We start from the raw sequence: 13617 nt of genomic DNA, 5'->3' as shown, positions 1-13617 counted from the left end.
CATTTCCACTGACAGGAGAGTTGGCCTATTTTATCTCTATTATGGGGAAGGTTCAGAGAACTACCTTCCCTGCTTTTATTGTTATTTTTATGATATTTGTTACTACATATGAGTAGAAATCAGCTGATTGACAAATAACGGCATCCTACGAAAAGGGTTTATATTTCATACTCTGAAGAAATCATAAAGGCTTTCTAATACATATACAGGAAGTACGAAAGGTTATTTGTGATATCGAATCGATTTTTTTTTTTTTTACCTAGGTTAGTACAATCTCTTTATAGGGTTTGTCTGGAAAGTAATAGGACTGATTTTCTTACGTTGCGACTGTAATTCGGAGCGTGCCCGCACCGACTGGATTCGGTAGAACGCATTCCTAGCTTCTAGAAAGTTAGGTCAAAAATTTTCACGCGACCTATTTCTGTGGGTGGTGCAAGCCGAAAATACAACGTTCGTTAGAGCAGAGGTACGCGATCAAAGTCTGTGTGAAACTCAGTAAATCTGCGGCAGAGACGTTTGATATGATCAAGCAGACTTACTCAGACGTTAATTGAAAAAGAAGTGGTGTGGTTTGGTGGCACCAGGCCTTTTGGAGGGGCAGGAAAAGGTCGCTGATGAAGAACGCGCTGGGAGGGAGAAAACAATGCTCATTGTCTTTTTTGACATCAAAGGGATCGTCCACCATGAATTTGTGCCTCCTGGATAAACCGTCAACGCTAAGTTTTACGTCGAAGTGCTCAAGAGACTCAAAGGAAAGCTCAATCGGGTCCGACAAGACAACGCAGCCAATTGAAAGTTGCAACAAGAAAACGCCCCGGCTCACTCCGCCTTTCTTGTGAACAGCTACCTAATCAAGGCCGGCATCCCAACGCTTCCGCAGCCGCCCTACCGCCTAGATATGGCCCCGCGGACTTTTTTATCTTGCCTCAAAAGATCGATGGAAGGGGATCCAAGCAGCATGCAACTCGGCTCTCCTCTCCTCTTTCTTTCCAGACTGTTTATAGGCATATATAACTTTATATCTATAACGCTTAGTTTTAGGTGATACAAACAACCGTTAGGTGTACAAAATTATTATAATATGTAGCAACACGTTGCAAGAAGGGAAGGGGCGATAATAAAGAATTTTTAAAATTTGAATTATATGGTATGTATATTTATTTGCCATTTAATGACATTTGCAGTATTTATTCTCTCCTTTTAAAATATTATAAAATCAGAATACTATTAGAATTCTAAAATTATCTGTTTCCTTTTATTTATGCTCTATGCCTTTATATGTACTTCATAAACATATATATTTTGGAATATATTTAAAAACCCTTTTTTTAATGTCTTAATACAAATTAACAATTTTTTATTTAAAAATTTACTAGGACAAAAAATTAAATTTTGCATCCCCTGGATATCTTCGCATACTTATAAATAGTAAACAAAGTATTTAAATTAGTATAATTTATTCTAACTCATTAGGAAGCTACATTGTTAGGTATGGCCATGGGCTCCTCACTGAATTCGACATTTGTGTAATGTTTCTTCAATTCATTTTTCAATTCCATACTGTGGGACCAGTCACGAGTCTCACAGACCACTTTAACCTATTAAGTGAACAAAATTTTATTAGTGAAAAACAGAAAGAATGTGTCTATAAGAGTACAAGATTTCCGCGAAACTCACCGACACTGTGTATATATCTCTGAGCCAAGCGCGCTCGTGCATTATATCCTTGATGGAGACACCTAAATGTGAAAGTAGTCTGCAGAGGTCATATATACCACCAGGGCGATCACTAACTTCTGCTTGAAACTTCACTAGACGACCTTCGGCGGCTAGACCACGCTCCAAACAGCGTCCAAATACAGTGGTATCTATATTGCCACCACATAAGAGAATTACAACCCTACAGAAATTTCAGTATATTATTCATCAAATTCCTTTTCTTATCAAACAACATGTAGTCACTCACTTTTTGCCCTTCAATTCATTCAACTGTCCCGCCAATACAGCTGCTAAGCCCGAAGCACCAGCTCCCTCTACCACACACTTCTCCTCCTCCACCAAACGTAGAATGGCCAATGCAATCCATTCCTCCTTCACCACCACCATCTTATCGATGAGCGGTAATGCCGTTACATAAGCATTGTAGCCGACTTTGGGTACTGCTAAGCCATCGGCTAGCGTATTATTGATGGGTGTGTGTATGGGTCCGTTATTTTCCATGGCTTGCGAAAAGCTGGGACACTTCTCAGACTCAACACCCTGGCGGGTAAAAAAAAAATATATATATATATGTACCTTTAGTATATCAATTTAGCCCAAATACATTTTCACTACTTACAATAACGGTGGTATTCGGCGATAAAGCTTTAATCGCGGTCGCAATGCCGGCTATAAGTCCACCGCCACCAACCGGTATAATTACAGCATCTGGATTGGGCACTTGTTCCAATATCTCTAAACCAATTGTGCCCTGACCAGCCATAATTTGTGGATGATCATACCCATTGATGTAGAGCATTCCCTTTTCTTGGGCCATTTTCATGGCGATCGTTTTCGCTTCGGCCATATCATTGCCGTCCACAATTACGGTCGCCTTGTAATTGCGACATTTCTGAATCTTCATTATAGGCGCAGCTTTTGGCATTACGACTATGACGGGTATATTTAGTTTCCAGCCATGATAACTTAGCGCCTAAACATGCGACGATTTTGAATTTGTTAGTGGTTGCTTATTCGATTTATATTAATTTTTATTGAGGTAAACCCACCTGTGCATGATTTCCCAGCGAAGCGGATATGACACCAGTCTTCTTTTGTTGTTCGGAGAGGCAGAGAAGAGCATATCGAGCACCACGCTCTTTGAAACTGAAAGAGAATGAAAACAATATGAAATATAACAAAATCATTCGGAGAAGCTTAAAACTTGTATATTTAAGAATTTGCGCATAACTTCAAGACGCCTTAAACGGCCGCTATTAATTGATTGACAAACGAGGAATGCACCGCGATCTTAGGTCTATTATGCCCTCTCCTAAATCACAAAGACTCATCTAAGCCCAACACATTGATAAAAATCAAATATTCTGCTGAATGCTAGCAAAGCGATGCGGTTTTTATTTGGACACATGGATCCAAGGGCCTTAAACCTGCGTCTTCAGACTGCTGTGCAGTCAATTAGTAGGTGTTCTGGTGTTTTAGGCTCCCAATCGCAGAACTGGAAATTTACGTAAGAAGCTTGTGCCATATTTTTTAAATGCTTCTTCAGGCTGCAGAGAGCAGCGTATATATTTGTGACCGGGCACCCAGATGAAATGCACATGGTTACGTTCCGTTAAACTATTCAGCCTTAGCGATTTAGGATGAAACTGCTTTAAGTGCCGCTTGGCTCTCGCTAAGTATGGTTATACGTTCGTTTCGATAACTGCGTTGGAGGTTTATTTCTATGCACCGACTTATGACAAAGACTTCTACCTGAAAAATGCTCGAAAAACTTCCCATAGGTATGGAGAGCTTGCGGTGTGGTCCTGCACCGATTACCTGCGACATTTTCGAGCCGTCAGTATACGACTTGAACATACTATAACTATGCGAAAGCTCAACACTGGAATGATTACATTCAGTCTTGCTGTCAAGGGTAGCATTGAACTTCTTGGTGTAGTTAACCTTTTTAGTAGTGCTCCCTTTGGTAAATCCTAAGCACGAACTGGCATTGGTTACAGGAAAAGCAGTGGAGCCACACATTTTTCATAAACATTCGCCAAAGCATTAGTGTATGTATATTTATGTGTTTATGGTATAGCACCGAGTAAAGTAAACGATTGCACTTTGGACCTACCAATCGTAAATGCAAATAATTAGTGGAAAACTGTGCAGTGCCGGCAATGAACAAATATTGATAGCCTTAATTAATTTGGAGTATACATTATAATGATAAGGAAGACGAAATTTATTCTCTTTCACATTTTAACGGGCTTATAGATTTTTGAGTTCATTATAAATTATTAATTGTAATAATTTTAATTGTTTTTAAATAGACTTTATTAGATTTTACCTGCCAGTTACTTGCAGGAAGTCTTTCTTCAAATACAAATCCATGCCATAAGAGTCTGATGAAGTGGAACGCTGAAAATAAAAGCAGAAAAGTTGATATAATATTATTATATATATTTATTAAACATGGGTCAGGAATATACATATATATAAAAATGTTTACACAGTATAATTAATTAAGCATATTCGCCTGCTTTACAAATAGAGTAGATTCTAAAAACTTTATTTTCAAAATTTACGCTTACAAATTTGTTAAGACGCTACATTTTTCGAATTCGCTTGATTTATTGCCCGGAGCTGGAGAATGCGCTATATTTACAACATGTTCGTCGATTAAATATCTAAAAATAGCCAGATGTATATAAATTTGCTTTTTTGCGAGTCAAATGTTCTGGCTGGTTCATTTCACCAGGAATATCACTACCTCCGGGAAACCATTGCAGGTTTATCGTGAAATATGATGTTAGATCTTCTAAGAGATAAAGTCTAGAGGCAAGAATGCCTATTTTTGCGAAACTCGAAGTGTCTTTAGTGAATTTAAACTTACTTGGTTATTTGTCACTCCTTGTCAGAATAAGAAAAAATTATTTTCCATTATTGGCCACCATACCAAACTACCGTATGTCATAACTGGCTTTACAACTGCTGTGTAGAGTCAATGAGATACCCGAGGCGTTAATCCGCTTTTGGGTTCCACCACCAGTTTACAGGTGTTAAGTGCTGTAGCTTGGCCTATATTCCAGACAAAAGTTCATATTTACATCAGTGAGCCGTTAATATTAACTAATGATCCACTCGTTAATAAAATAAAGGAATTAGTGCTTGAAAATCTACGATTAACAGCCAGAGATCTTACTGGCCTCGTTGGAATATCGGAAAGATTAGTGAATACCATTTTGTAAGATCATTTGGGCCTAATAAAGCACTGTTGGTTTTTAAAATCACAATTTTTTTTTTTGTTGAAAAACAACATCGGGTTACACTACCAGGATGTCACAAAAGGCATTATTACTGGCTATGAGTCTTGAATCTATATCTATGCTTTCGACCCGGAAACAGACGATCAATCGATCGAATAACTTAGCAAAGGTGGGCCGAAACCAAGAAAAACATATCAAAGTTAGTCAAACTCAAGGTTATGTTGACAGTTTTCTTCAATTATGGAGGTGTGGTATAATCCGAAATTTTTCGACCGGCCAAACTTTCGACAAGGCATTATTAGTGAGTCAACTATTTGAGTGGTTTGTGTCATTTGCGCGCTATTCACTATTCGTAAAAAGGTGCCGGAATCTCTTACTTGTTCTGCTATAATACGCCGTTGCATACTGAAACTCAAACGAAAGCTTTCAGGATTCCATTTTAAGTCAATTGAAGCCATTAAACGTGAATTGCTACGTCCATTGAAGTTTATTGTTTTGATCACAAGGGTCGTCCGACATAAGTTTTGAAGAATAAATTATGAACAAAGCCTCTTAATATAGCAGGGTAAATTCTTCACGCGATATTTTATTTATTGGAATCTGCATTCGGAGCATTTAAATGGGGAGGTCCATTAACTGACTTGCAATAAATACTTGAAAAAAAGGAACAATAATCATGTTTAATATTGAAGCAATTTAATTTAACCCCTTCAATCTAATTTATTAATGAAGTTATTAAAAATTGTTAGAAATTGCAAAATATCTAAAAATTATTTTTACATTTTCCTAACTCGACCAGTGCGAAAATTGTTCAGTTGCGGTGAAACTAAATCGCCCCTTCTTTCGTCGCACTCACTTCGTATTAAGAGTCTGTAGCACATATTACAACAATCAACAAGACTAATTAATAACAAGTGTTTTTAATAATTATCAGTAAAATAAATATTTTAAATCACATTTTGAACTTTGCCTCTCTTTATTTATTATAAGTTATATATTATTTATATTTTATTAAGGGCTAAAACGAAATGTTCCGCAATATGTTAACCGCACCCAAAATACTGACAATATCTGTAGTTGAATGCGAAAATTTGAAAATTCTTTCAAATTCATTATTACTCACCGGACATGGTGTTTTTGCAACACCATCCTTAATGAGAAAAGCCGCCGAAGTTACATCGTGGAAGGATATTTTTTGTGGTTTCTCAGGATCACAGAACGGGTCGAGCACATTCTCCGTAGTATTGAATTTCGTTGGCACTGGTATGTCGTGGTTAGGTAAGAGCACTGTACCGCTACTTTTTATTACATATTTTGCTTTAATATTTTTATTACTGTTATCGGCTTTAACATTTGCACTGTCGTTGCCAACCGTTTTTGGTACGGTCACTATGATTTTAGAAGGTGTTTCGCCATTTTTCTCTCCCGAAGGCATTTTTTTTTAATGTTTTAACCTTTACTGCGAACCCACCGAAATATTAAACTGAAATGTGATTTACTTCCGTAATATTAGCACTTAACAGTTCTTACGACTTAACACGACTGATCAATTTTCGTACGAGTATTTACAAATTATAAACTATTAATTTCAAGTACAATAACAATGGTGATGGCGAATTAAATTAAGCGACAGATTAATATTTTCGTATAAATCTTGTATACAGGTTGTGGTGGACGGTTGAATATGAAAAAAACAGGGTAATTAGAGAAGGTGATTACGATTTAAAAAGACTCAATAAATTTGTCTCATTTAGTGGTGACAAGTTGAGAACAATTTGTTGTAGAATTGGCGAAGCTCTTCTCTTTACCCAGTTTGAAGCATTTTTGAAAGAAAAAATTACATATTAAACAAGGCCATATTTTTTATCGGAACCTGCCGCAGATTCCAAATGTATTTATCAATTGTTTCCTTTCCCTACGGTTCGTCATAGATACGAGTTCCCATTGAGTTTATTTTTGGTTTGTTTCGATAATGGTTTTAAGTCCGATGTCAATATAATTATTTTATAATCCATTTCTGCAGTCTTGATGCTTTTAAAAAATATTATACATTTTCAGAAATCACCCTGTATTGCTTAATTTAGATGCTTGTATATATGTTAAAACGAACTCGAGCCATTATAATTGAATTATGCTGATAAGGAAATTTAGCACTCGACACTCGATAGAGATAAGGCCATAAGTCTGCTTTAGCATCAGGAAGGCCAACCATAAAAACGAAATTGCGACCAATATCAATAGTTACAAGAAAATATGACTGTTAACACCGTTTCCAGTAGTGGAAAGTTTGCACTGCCGTAAATTTCCTAAAAATTGTATAATGCTTTTCTTTAGATACATTTGGGCATTGTCTCAATTCTGTGAAACAACATCAGGAGTCGAACCCCCATCCCTGAAGATGATACCTTCAGTTTAACATATCTTCACAAGGGAATACGAAATCCCATCATGGGAAGTTGAGAATTAAGGACTGATCAAGCACATGGGATTAATTTTGGATAGAAAGACTCATGGGAAAAGTCAAAGTGGGGGAAACAGTGATAATGGGCATAGAAATATTTAAGCCTAAACCGCGTTTACAAATTGTTAAACTTTACGAAAATTCACCTTCTGTAAAGAATGTGTTTCTTGCGCTTCGCCTATCTTGATACTCACCCTTCATTATAGTATTCGACCAAATAGACCATGTCTGATATATAGTACGACTTGGTACATTTTACGGCGAGATCTTAAAGAAAGAGTACATAATACAAAATTGCGCCAAGCGACATCGTTTCGCTCTATGAGCTCTTGAAAAGTTCCAAGAAGATCCGAGGTTTTCGAGCCAAATTCTGTTCAGCGATGAGGCTTATTGCCGGCTCTATGCGTAAGCAAAATTGCCGCATTTGGAATGAAGAGCAACCTGTAGAGATTCAAAAGCTGCCATTTTATGCAAACAAGAAAAAAAAACACAGTTTGGTGTGGTTTGTGAGCCAGTGGAATCATCGATACACATTTCTTAAAAAATGATGCCAGTTAGAACCTAACCGTCAATCGGGCCATGCTAACCGCCTATATGATGCCTGGAATTAAAGATTGTGCTATTGGCGACATTAGGTTTCAACAAAACGGCGCCACTTCCTACACATCGCAACAGTTACTGGATTTGTTGAAAGAACACAGATAATTTCATGTTTTGGCCCGGTCTATTGATTACCAAGATCGTGTGATATCACACCGTTAGACTCTTCCTGTGCGGATATGTAAAGTCTTTCGAATAATAATAATAATCAACGTCCCCATCAAATTTGAAGTTTCTGTGTTTTTTCTTTAAAAAAGTAGGAAATCTCGAAATGGATCACCCTTCAAGTATTTGATTGATTGTTAAAATGATTAATTGCGCTGTTGAGAACTATTCATTAGCGCTGATAACACGCTCACTGTTTTATAAATACTAATAATTATTGATACTTGTGCTGTACTTATGAACTATATATAAGTGGGGTAAAGATCTGACCTAATCTTGTTTTGAATTTTGACATTTTTTTGTTACGCTTTGTTTTATTTGCTCATTCCCTTATAAGTGTACACATGTTGCGAATACAATTTTCATTACGAAACAGAATAGCTGAGATGATTTTCTTCGCAAATTTTCCTAACAGCTAGTACACTTTTGTTTATATATGTAGTTATATACATATGCTAATCGATTTTATCGGTAGTAAAAATTTCCTAACTACCCCATCAGTTATCAGTTCTTAGCCGCATAAAAAACCAGATACTGATAAAAATATTAAAAAACAGCCTAAGTGTTGTTAATAAGGCCTTTTGAATTATTTAGCTTTAGACCAAACAATTTTTTAAAGAAAACCTAAATTTTAAATCAATATATGCATATGTATGTAACAATAACAAAAATATAAGAATATTTTTCTAAAAACATGCTAACACGAGTACAAACATATGTATGTACTTTTTTATTTTATATTAATTGATAACATGTTTTTTTTTCCTTTTATACTTTACGATAAGATCAAAGTGCGTATCAAACGAGTGACTCGTAAAATGTGTTATTGTTTTTCTTTTAGTAATTTTGGTATAAATAACTCGCGCTTGTGGAATTGTTGATAGGCAATTAATTGATATCTCCAAATACATTAGCGATAAGTCTAATCCGCATAATATTTGTTTCGAGTGTTTACGTAATATAAAAGGAAGGCGTGGCAAGCTGGCGAACGGTGAAAACGATTTTGTTATCAAATGTGAATGTGCTTGTCATTCGAGTGTTTATTTTGATCGAATGCGTTTTGCAAATGAATTTTAATATTATTTTGGTATAAATACGTTCTAGTATTTCGCATTAAATTCAATCACCGAATTTTTCACTTTCAAATTTGAAATAAATAAATATTTTTAAGTAATATTTGTATGTACATATGTATGTTTGTATTCTTGTAGCCTAATAATTATTATTGTTTCCAAAATATTATATGAATCCTCTCTCTTCAAATAAGTTCTAAGATAATCAAAATCTTATATTTGTTTCGGTCATAAAAAATATTAATGTCTTATAGAAATATATTTCAGTGTTCATAAATACACTGATACTGAATGTTTACTGTATTATATTGTCTGAATATAAACAAATATTAGAGGTTTGTGCAATGCACAAAAAAACTAAAATATATAAATTAAAACATATTATTCTAGTTCCAATAACAACTACTTAATTAAATTGATGTTTCTTGATTATCTATTAACTATATTACCATGTTTATAGATTAAAAGAAATATGAAAAAAAAAATTTTTTTTCTTCATTATCTAAACGGTGATACTCGGATAAAATAATATTTTAAAACCTTTTGGTGATACAATTTTCGAGAGCTTTTGTCAAACCTTTATAACATTGAAACTTTTCAATATCCAAGTATGAGTTCCATGAAGGATTTGAAATGATCCTTGACTTAGTGTAAAACTCGGTACAAGGTATGTTTATGTCTTTTGCATGTAGCGATACTCCATACCTTTGAAAATGCCGAAATACAGTTTTAAATTAATTTTTAAAATATTTTTTGAGCTACAAGCTTCTAAAGTGTAGTCGCTCCATTCAGTCAGCTCCATAAGTTATCTTTAAACGTATTTAATTAAGCCCAAACTGGTCTCATCTGAGGAGATGATTGATGTGAATTTTTAGGAGAACGTGAATTTGCTCAATATCTTGGACAATTACCAAAGTAAGACTGACATGATGAAATGGCAAAACTTACTGAACACACTAACAAAAGTTGACACAAATCCGAAAAATACACACGGCCGCCACGAGCAATCAAGTCCCGTTGTTGTTGTTGCTGTAACGGGAGAATTCTGCCGACTTGACAGCAAAAGTTCTTGTCTGATGAAAGGTTATGGCTACAAACAGTGTTCATATAAATCCTATATACTATATCGAAGCATGATTTTAGGCGTTAAGTTTGGAAATTGGATTTTGTCCCATTATACAGTGTCAAAGTTCAAAAACAATACAAAAAAGGATTCAAATTTTTTAGCTTTATACTTTTGAGGTAGCCAGAACCATCCCATGAATGTTTGAACTCATTTTAAACCTATCCTCCTTCGTCGGATGACATCAAACTGAATATTACAAAGCTTTCTAATTTTCAAGAAAATTATTAACTATTTACATTAATCACCCTAACTAGCTTAGGTTTAAAATGCAGCAAAAAAATAATAATTATTTTTGAGGTCATAGTATAGAGTTTTAATTAAGACAAATGTTTTATTGCAATTCTCGATCTGCCAAATGTCCAAGTGTACTTCTGTCACTAAAAGATCTGCTCTAGTATTATCCTAGTATTTTTAAGAAACAACACAGAAACTTCAAAATCAATCGGGAACGTTTATTAACGTTTGGTATTTATTTTTTGGAGATTATCTCTTTCAAATGCTGGCAGCGGCTTCGTCTGAAATGGTCCATCCGTACGGTCAATTTTATGATGACTCGTTTGAAACGCGTGATGTTTTCCTCCAAATCCTGAATCGAAACGACTTTACATCTCACCACAGGAAAAAATTTAACGGTGTGACATCAGACGATCTTGGTGACCAATAGACTGACCGAAAATGTGAAATTAACTGCTCACGATTGATGCGATGTTTGGGAAGTGGTGCCGTCTTTTTGAAACCAAATGTCGGCTAAGTTCAAGGTACGTTCTCACTGGCATCATTTTGGAAGAAATATAGATCGATGATTCCACCGGCTCACAAACCACACCAAACGGTATTTTTTTTGTATAAAATGGCAGCTCATGAACCACTTCAAAGATGGTCTTCCTCCCAAATACGGCTAATTTTGCTTGTTTGCATACCAATTGAGACAGAAATGGGCTTCATCGCTCAAAAAATGTGGCTCGAAAACTTCAGCTTTTCCTGAAGCTTTTCAAAACCATTAAAAAAAAGTACCAATGAAAATTTTAACCAGTACAATAAGTAGCTCCATTACAAACAACCTCGACTATAAAAGTATTAAAATGCAGAATGTAGATTTTTATTATATTTCTTTCATTCATTTATTCATCATCAAATAATTACAGTGATTGGTGTTAGGTTGTTTATCAATTAAATTTTATTCATTTCATTTTACGCATTTATTTCTCGAGTTCATACACATTAAATTAATAGAGTTCATTGTTTCACTTTTACGCAGCAACTTGCATTTACTGTTACTTATTGCTGCACAGCACTTAATCAATGTACGAAGTTGTTGTTGTTGTCTTTAGTTAAATTCTAAGCAACACTGCTATTATTTTTCGCTAAGCCAAAAGACATACCATACATACATAAGGGGAAATAAAGGCGACAAAAACAATTGGTTTTAATTTTTTTTTTAATATATTTATGTATTTATTACTTCACCACAACTAATCAACTTATGAAACTACATATACAATATATGTCGTCAACTGCAATTCACTAAATATTTTACATTAACTAAAATTAAGCGAAGAAAAATGTATGTGAAAACAAACTAAGCAACTAGGGTGAAGGGGGAGAGAGTCGATTCCAAAAAAACATATACATACTTATATAATGCTAGAAAATTACATAAAATGTGCAGCGCCGAAAAGTAGACAATGCACAAGTGTTTTGTTATTATTTCTTTTACGCAGTGTTGTTGGCTACTCTTCAGGCTTACAGTTGCAAGTCTAATGCAATAAGTGGATAACAAATTTGCGGCAACACGTACTCCCCCGTCAGTGCTCACCATTTTTGCAGCTTTTTTTGATTATCTCATATATTTGTTTTTGTTATATTTGCGTTTTTAGCTTTGCTAGGCCTACCACACTGCCGCACTGTCACAGAGCGCTGCGCCGGCGGCAGACGCAACATTCGATAAACAAATTGCAATTTTTCAAAAAGTATATTTTTTATTAATAATTAATTACGAGTTACTTCAAGATTAACTAAAAATGTAAAATCGACTTCTACTTCAACAATAAAATTGCAGTTTTACGGTGTTTTTGCTAAGTTTTTGTTTCGTGTTTTTTACGTTTTCCCAATCGATTTACAGCATAGAACAAGCAAGAGGGGTAATGGTAATTAATATTAATATTATTATCATAGTTTGAGGGAAGAAACTAAATAACGCTTAAAGTAAAAGAAATATAACTAAAGAAAAGTAAACTCAAATAAAATCATACTGGAAAAGCAATTGGCAAAATCAACAAAAGGAAGTAAACATTTTAATTTTTTTTTTAGATTTTTTGTGTTTTTTTTTTTGTTTTTTGTATAGAACGAACCGTGGTGAGATAGTAGATAATCTTATATTGCTAAGTCAGTTAAAATATAACTTTTATCGCTTGCGCCCACTCATCTATGTATTATCATTATATATATATATATGTAGGTAATATGTATATTTTATTAAATTAAATTAATCCATTTGCATTTACTCTCATTTATGATTACGCTTACATCTTCAGCTTCGATCTTCCATTTATTTATAGTTTTTTTTTGTTTGTTTTTTTTACTTTATATTTAATATTTACTTATTTTTCCTTTCGTTTACCGTTTCTTTTACTGCACTATACACTAAGCTTTTTGTTTTTAGTTTTTAATTAAAATATGTTGTTTACTCCTGCACGCAATTTTTAATAGTAAACTAGGTAAAAGTATTTTTTTTTTGTTATTTTATGAGTTTTTTCATTTTTTTTGCAATTTTTTTCTTTTCTTAATTTTTACTTGTTACTTGTTTTTAGCTCATTTTCTGTCTCGCTTGTGTTGTTGTTATTAATAATAATATAATGTAATAGTAATAGTATTAATAATAATTAATATTTTGTTTTTGTTATTTGCTTCGTTTGTATTTACTTATTTTTGTTTTGCTGTAATTGAAATTAGTATTAATAAAGTTCTATAGTTTTCTTATTGTTTGGTTTGCCAAGTATGTGTGTATGTGTTTGTTGATGTTTGTTCTCTAAGTAAATTTTAATTTGTTTTTGTTGTGATAACTGTATGAATTTTGAAATATATAGTAGCTTAAACGCTAAACGCAGCCAAAAAGCAACCAGCTTCCTATAGAGCTCTCGGTGAAGACAAGTGTACGCTCTCGCTAGTGTGTCGCATGGGGGGTTGGGTTTGTTGGTCTGTACATATGCGCGATGTGTTGTT

General features: G+C 34.3%; 1 protein-coding gene across 1 annotated transcript; it reads right to left on the bottom strand.

The window, feature by feature from the left end:
• Positions 1–1309: 1309 nt before the first annotated feature.
• On the bottom strand, positions 1310–6526 carry LOC108977362 (L-threonine ammonia-lyase-like). Its single transcript, XM_018946987.1, has 7 exons — positions 6094–6526; positions 4052–4122; positions 2769–2865; positions 2339–2692; positions 1967–2259; positions 1678–1900; positions 1310–1598 (listed from the first exon to the last, which is right to left on the bottom strand). Exons 1-7 carry the CDS (start codon positions 6403–6405, stop codon positions 1470–1472), a joined length of 1479 nt encoding a protein of 492 aa, XP_018802532.1. The 5' UTR covers positions 6406–6526; the 3' UTR covers positions 1310–1469.
• Between the last annotated feature and the right edge of the window lie 7091 nt (positions 6527–13617).

Source organism: Bactrocera latifrons, unplaced genomic scaffold, assembly GCF_001853355.1.
Source record: "Bactrocera latifrons isolate USDA-ARS-PBARC rearing strain unplaced genomic scaffold, ASM185335v1 scaffold_88, whole genome shotgun sequence".
Lineage (NCBI taxonomy): Eukaryota > Metazoa > Arthropoda > Insecta > Diptera > Tephritidae > Bactrocera > Bactrocera latifrons.
The sequence above is the reverse complement of the archived record's forward strand: the minus strand, read 5'-3'. Positions and strand labels throughout refer to the sequence as shown.

Excerpts from the sequence above, each read along its gene's own strand:
- LOC108977362 (XM_018946987.1), bottom strand. The coding sequence starts at position 6,405 with ATGCCTTCGGGAGAGAAAAATGGCGAAACACCTTCTAAAATCATAGTG. Across the intron at positions 2,693-2,768 it reads CGCTGGGAAATCATGCACAG|GCGCTAAGTTATCATGGCTG; the intron begins GTGGGTTTACCT and ends TCGCATGTTTAG. Across the intron at positions 1,901-1,966 it reads AATGAATTGAAGGGCAAAAA|GGTTGTAATTCTCTTATGTG; the intron begins GTGAGTGACTAC and ends AAATTTCTGTAG.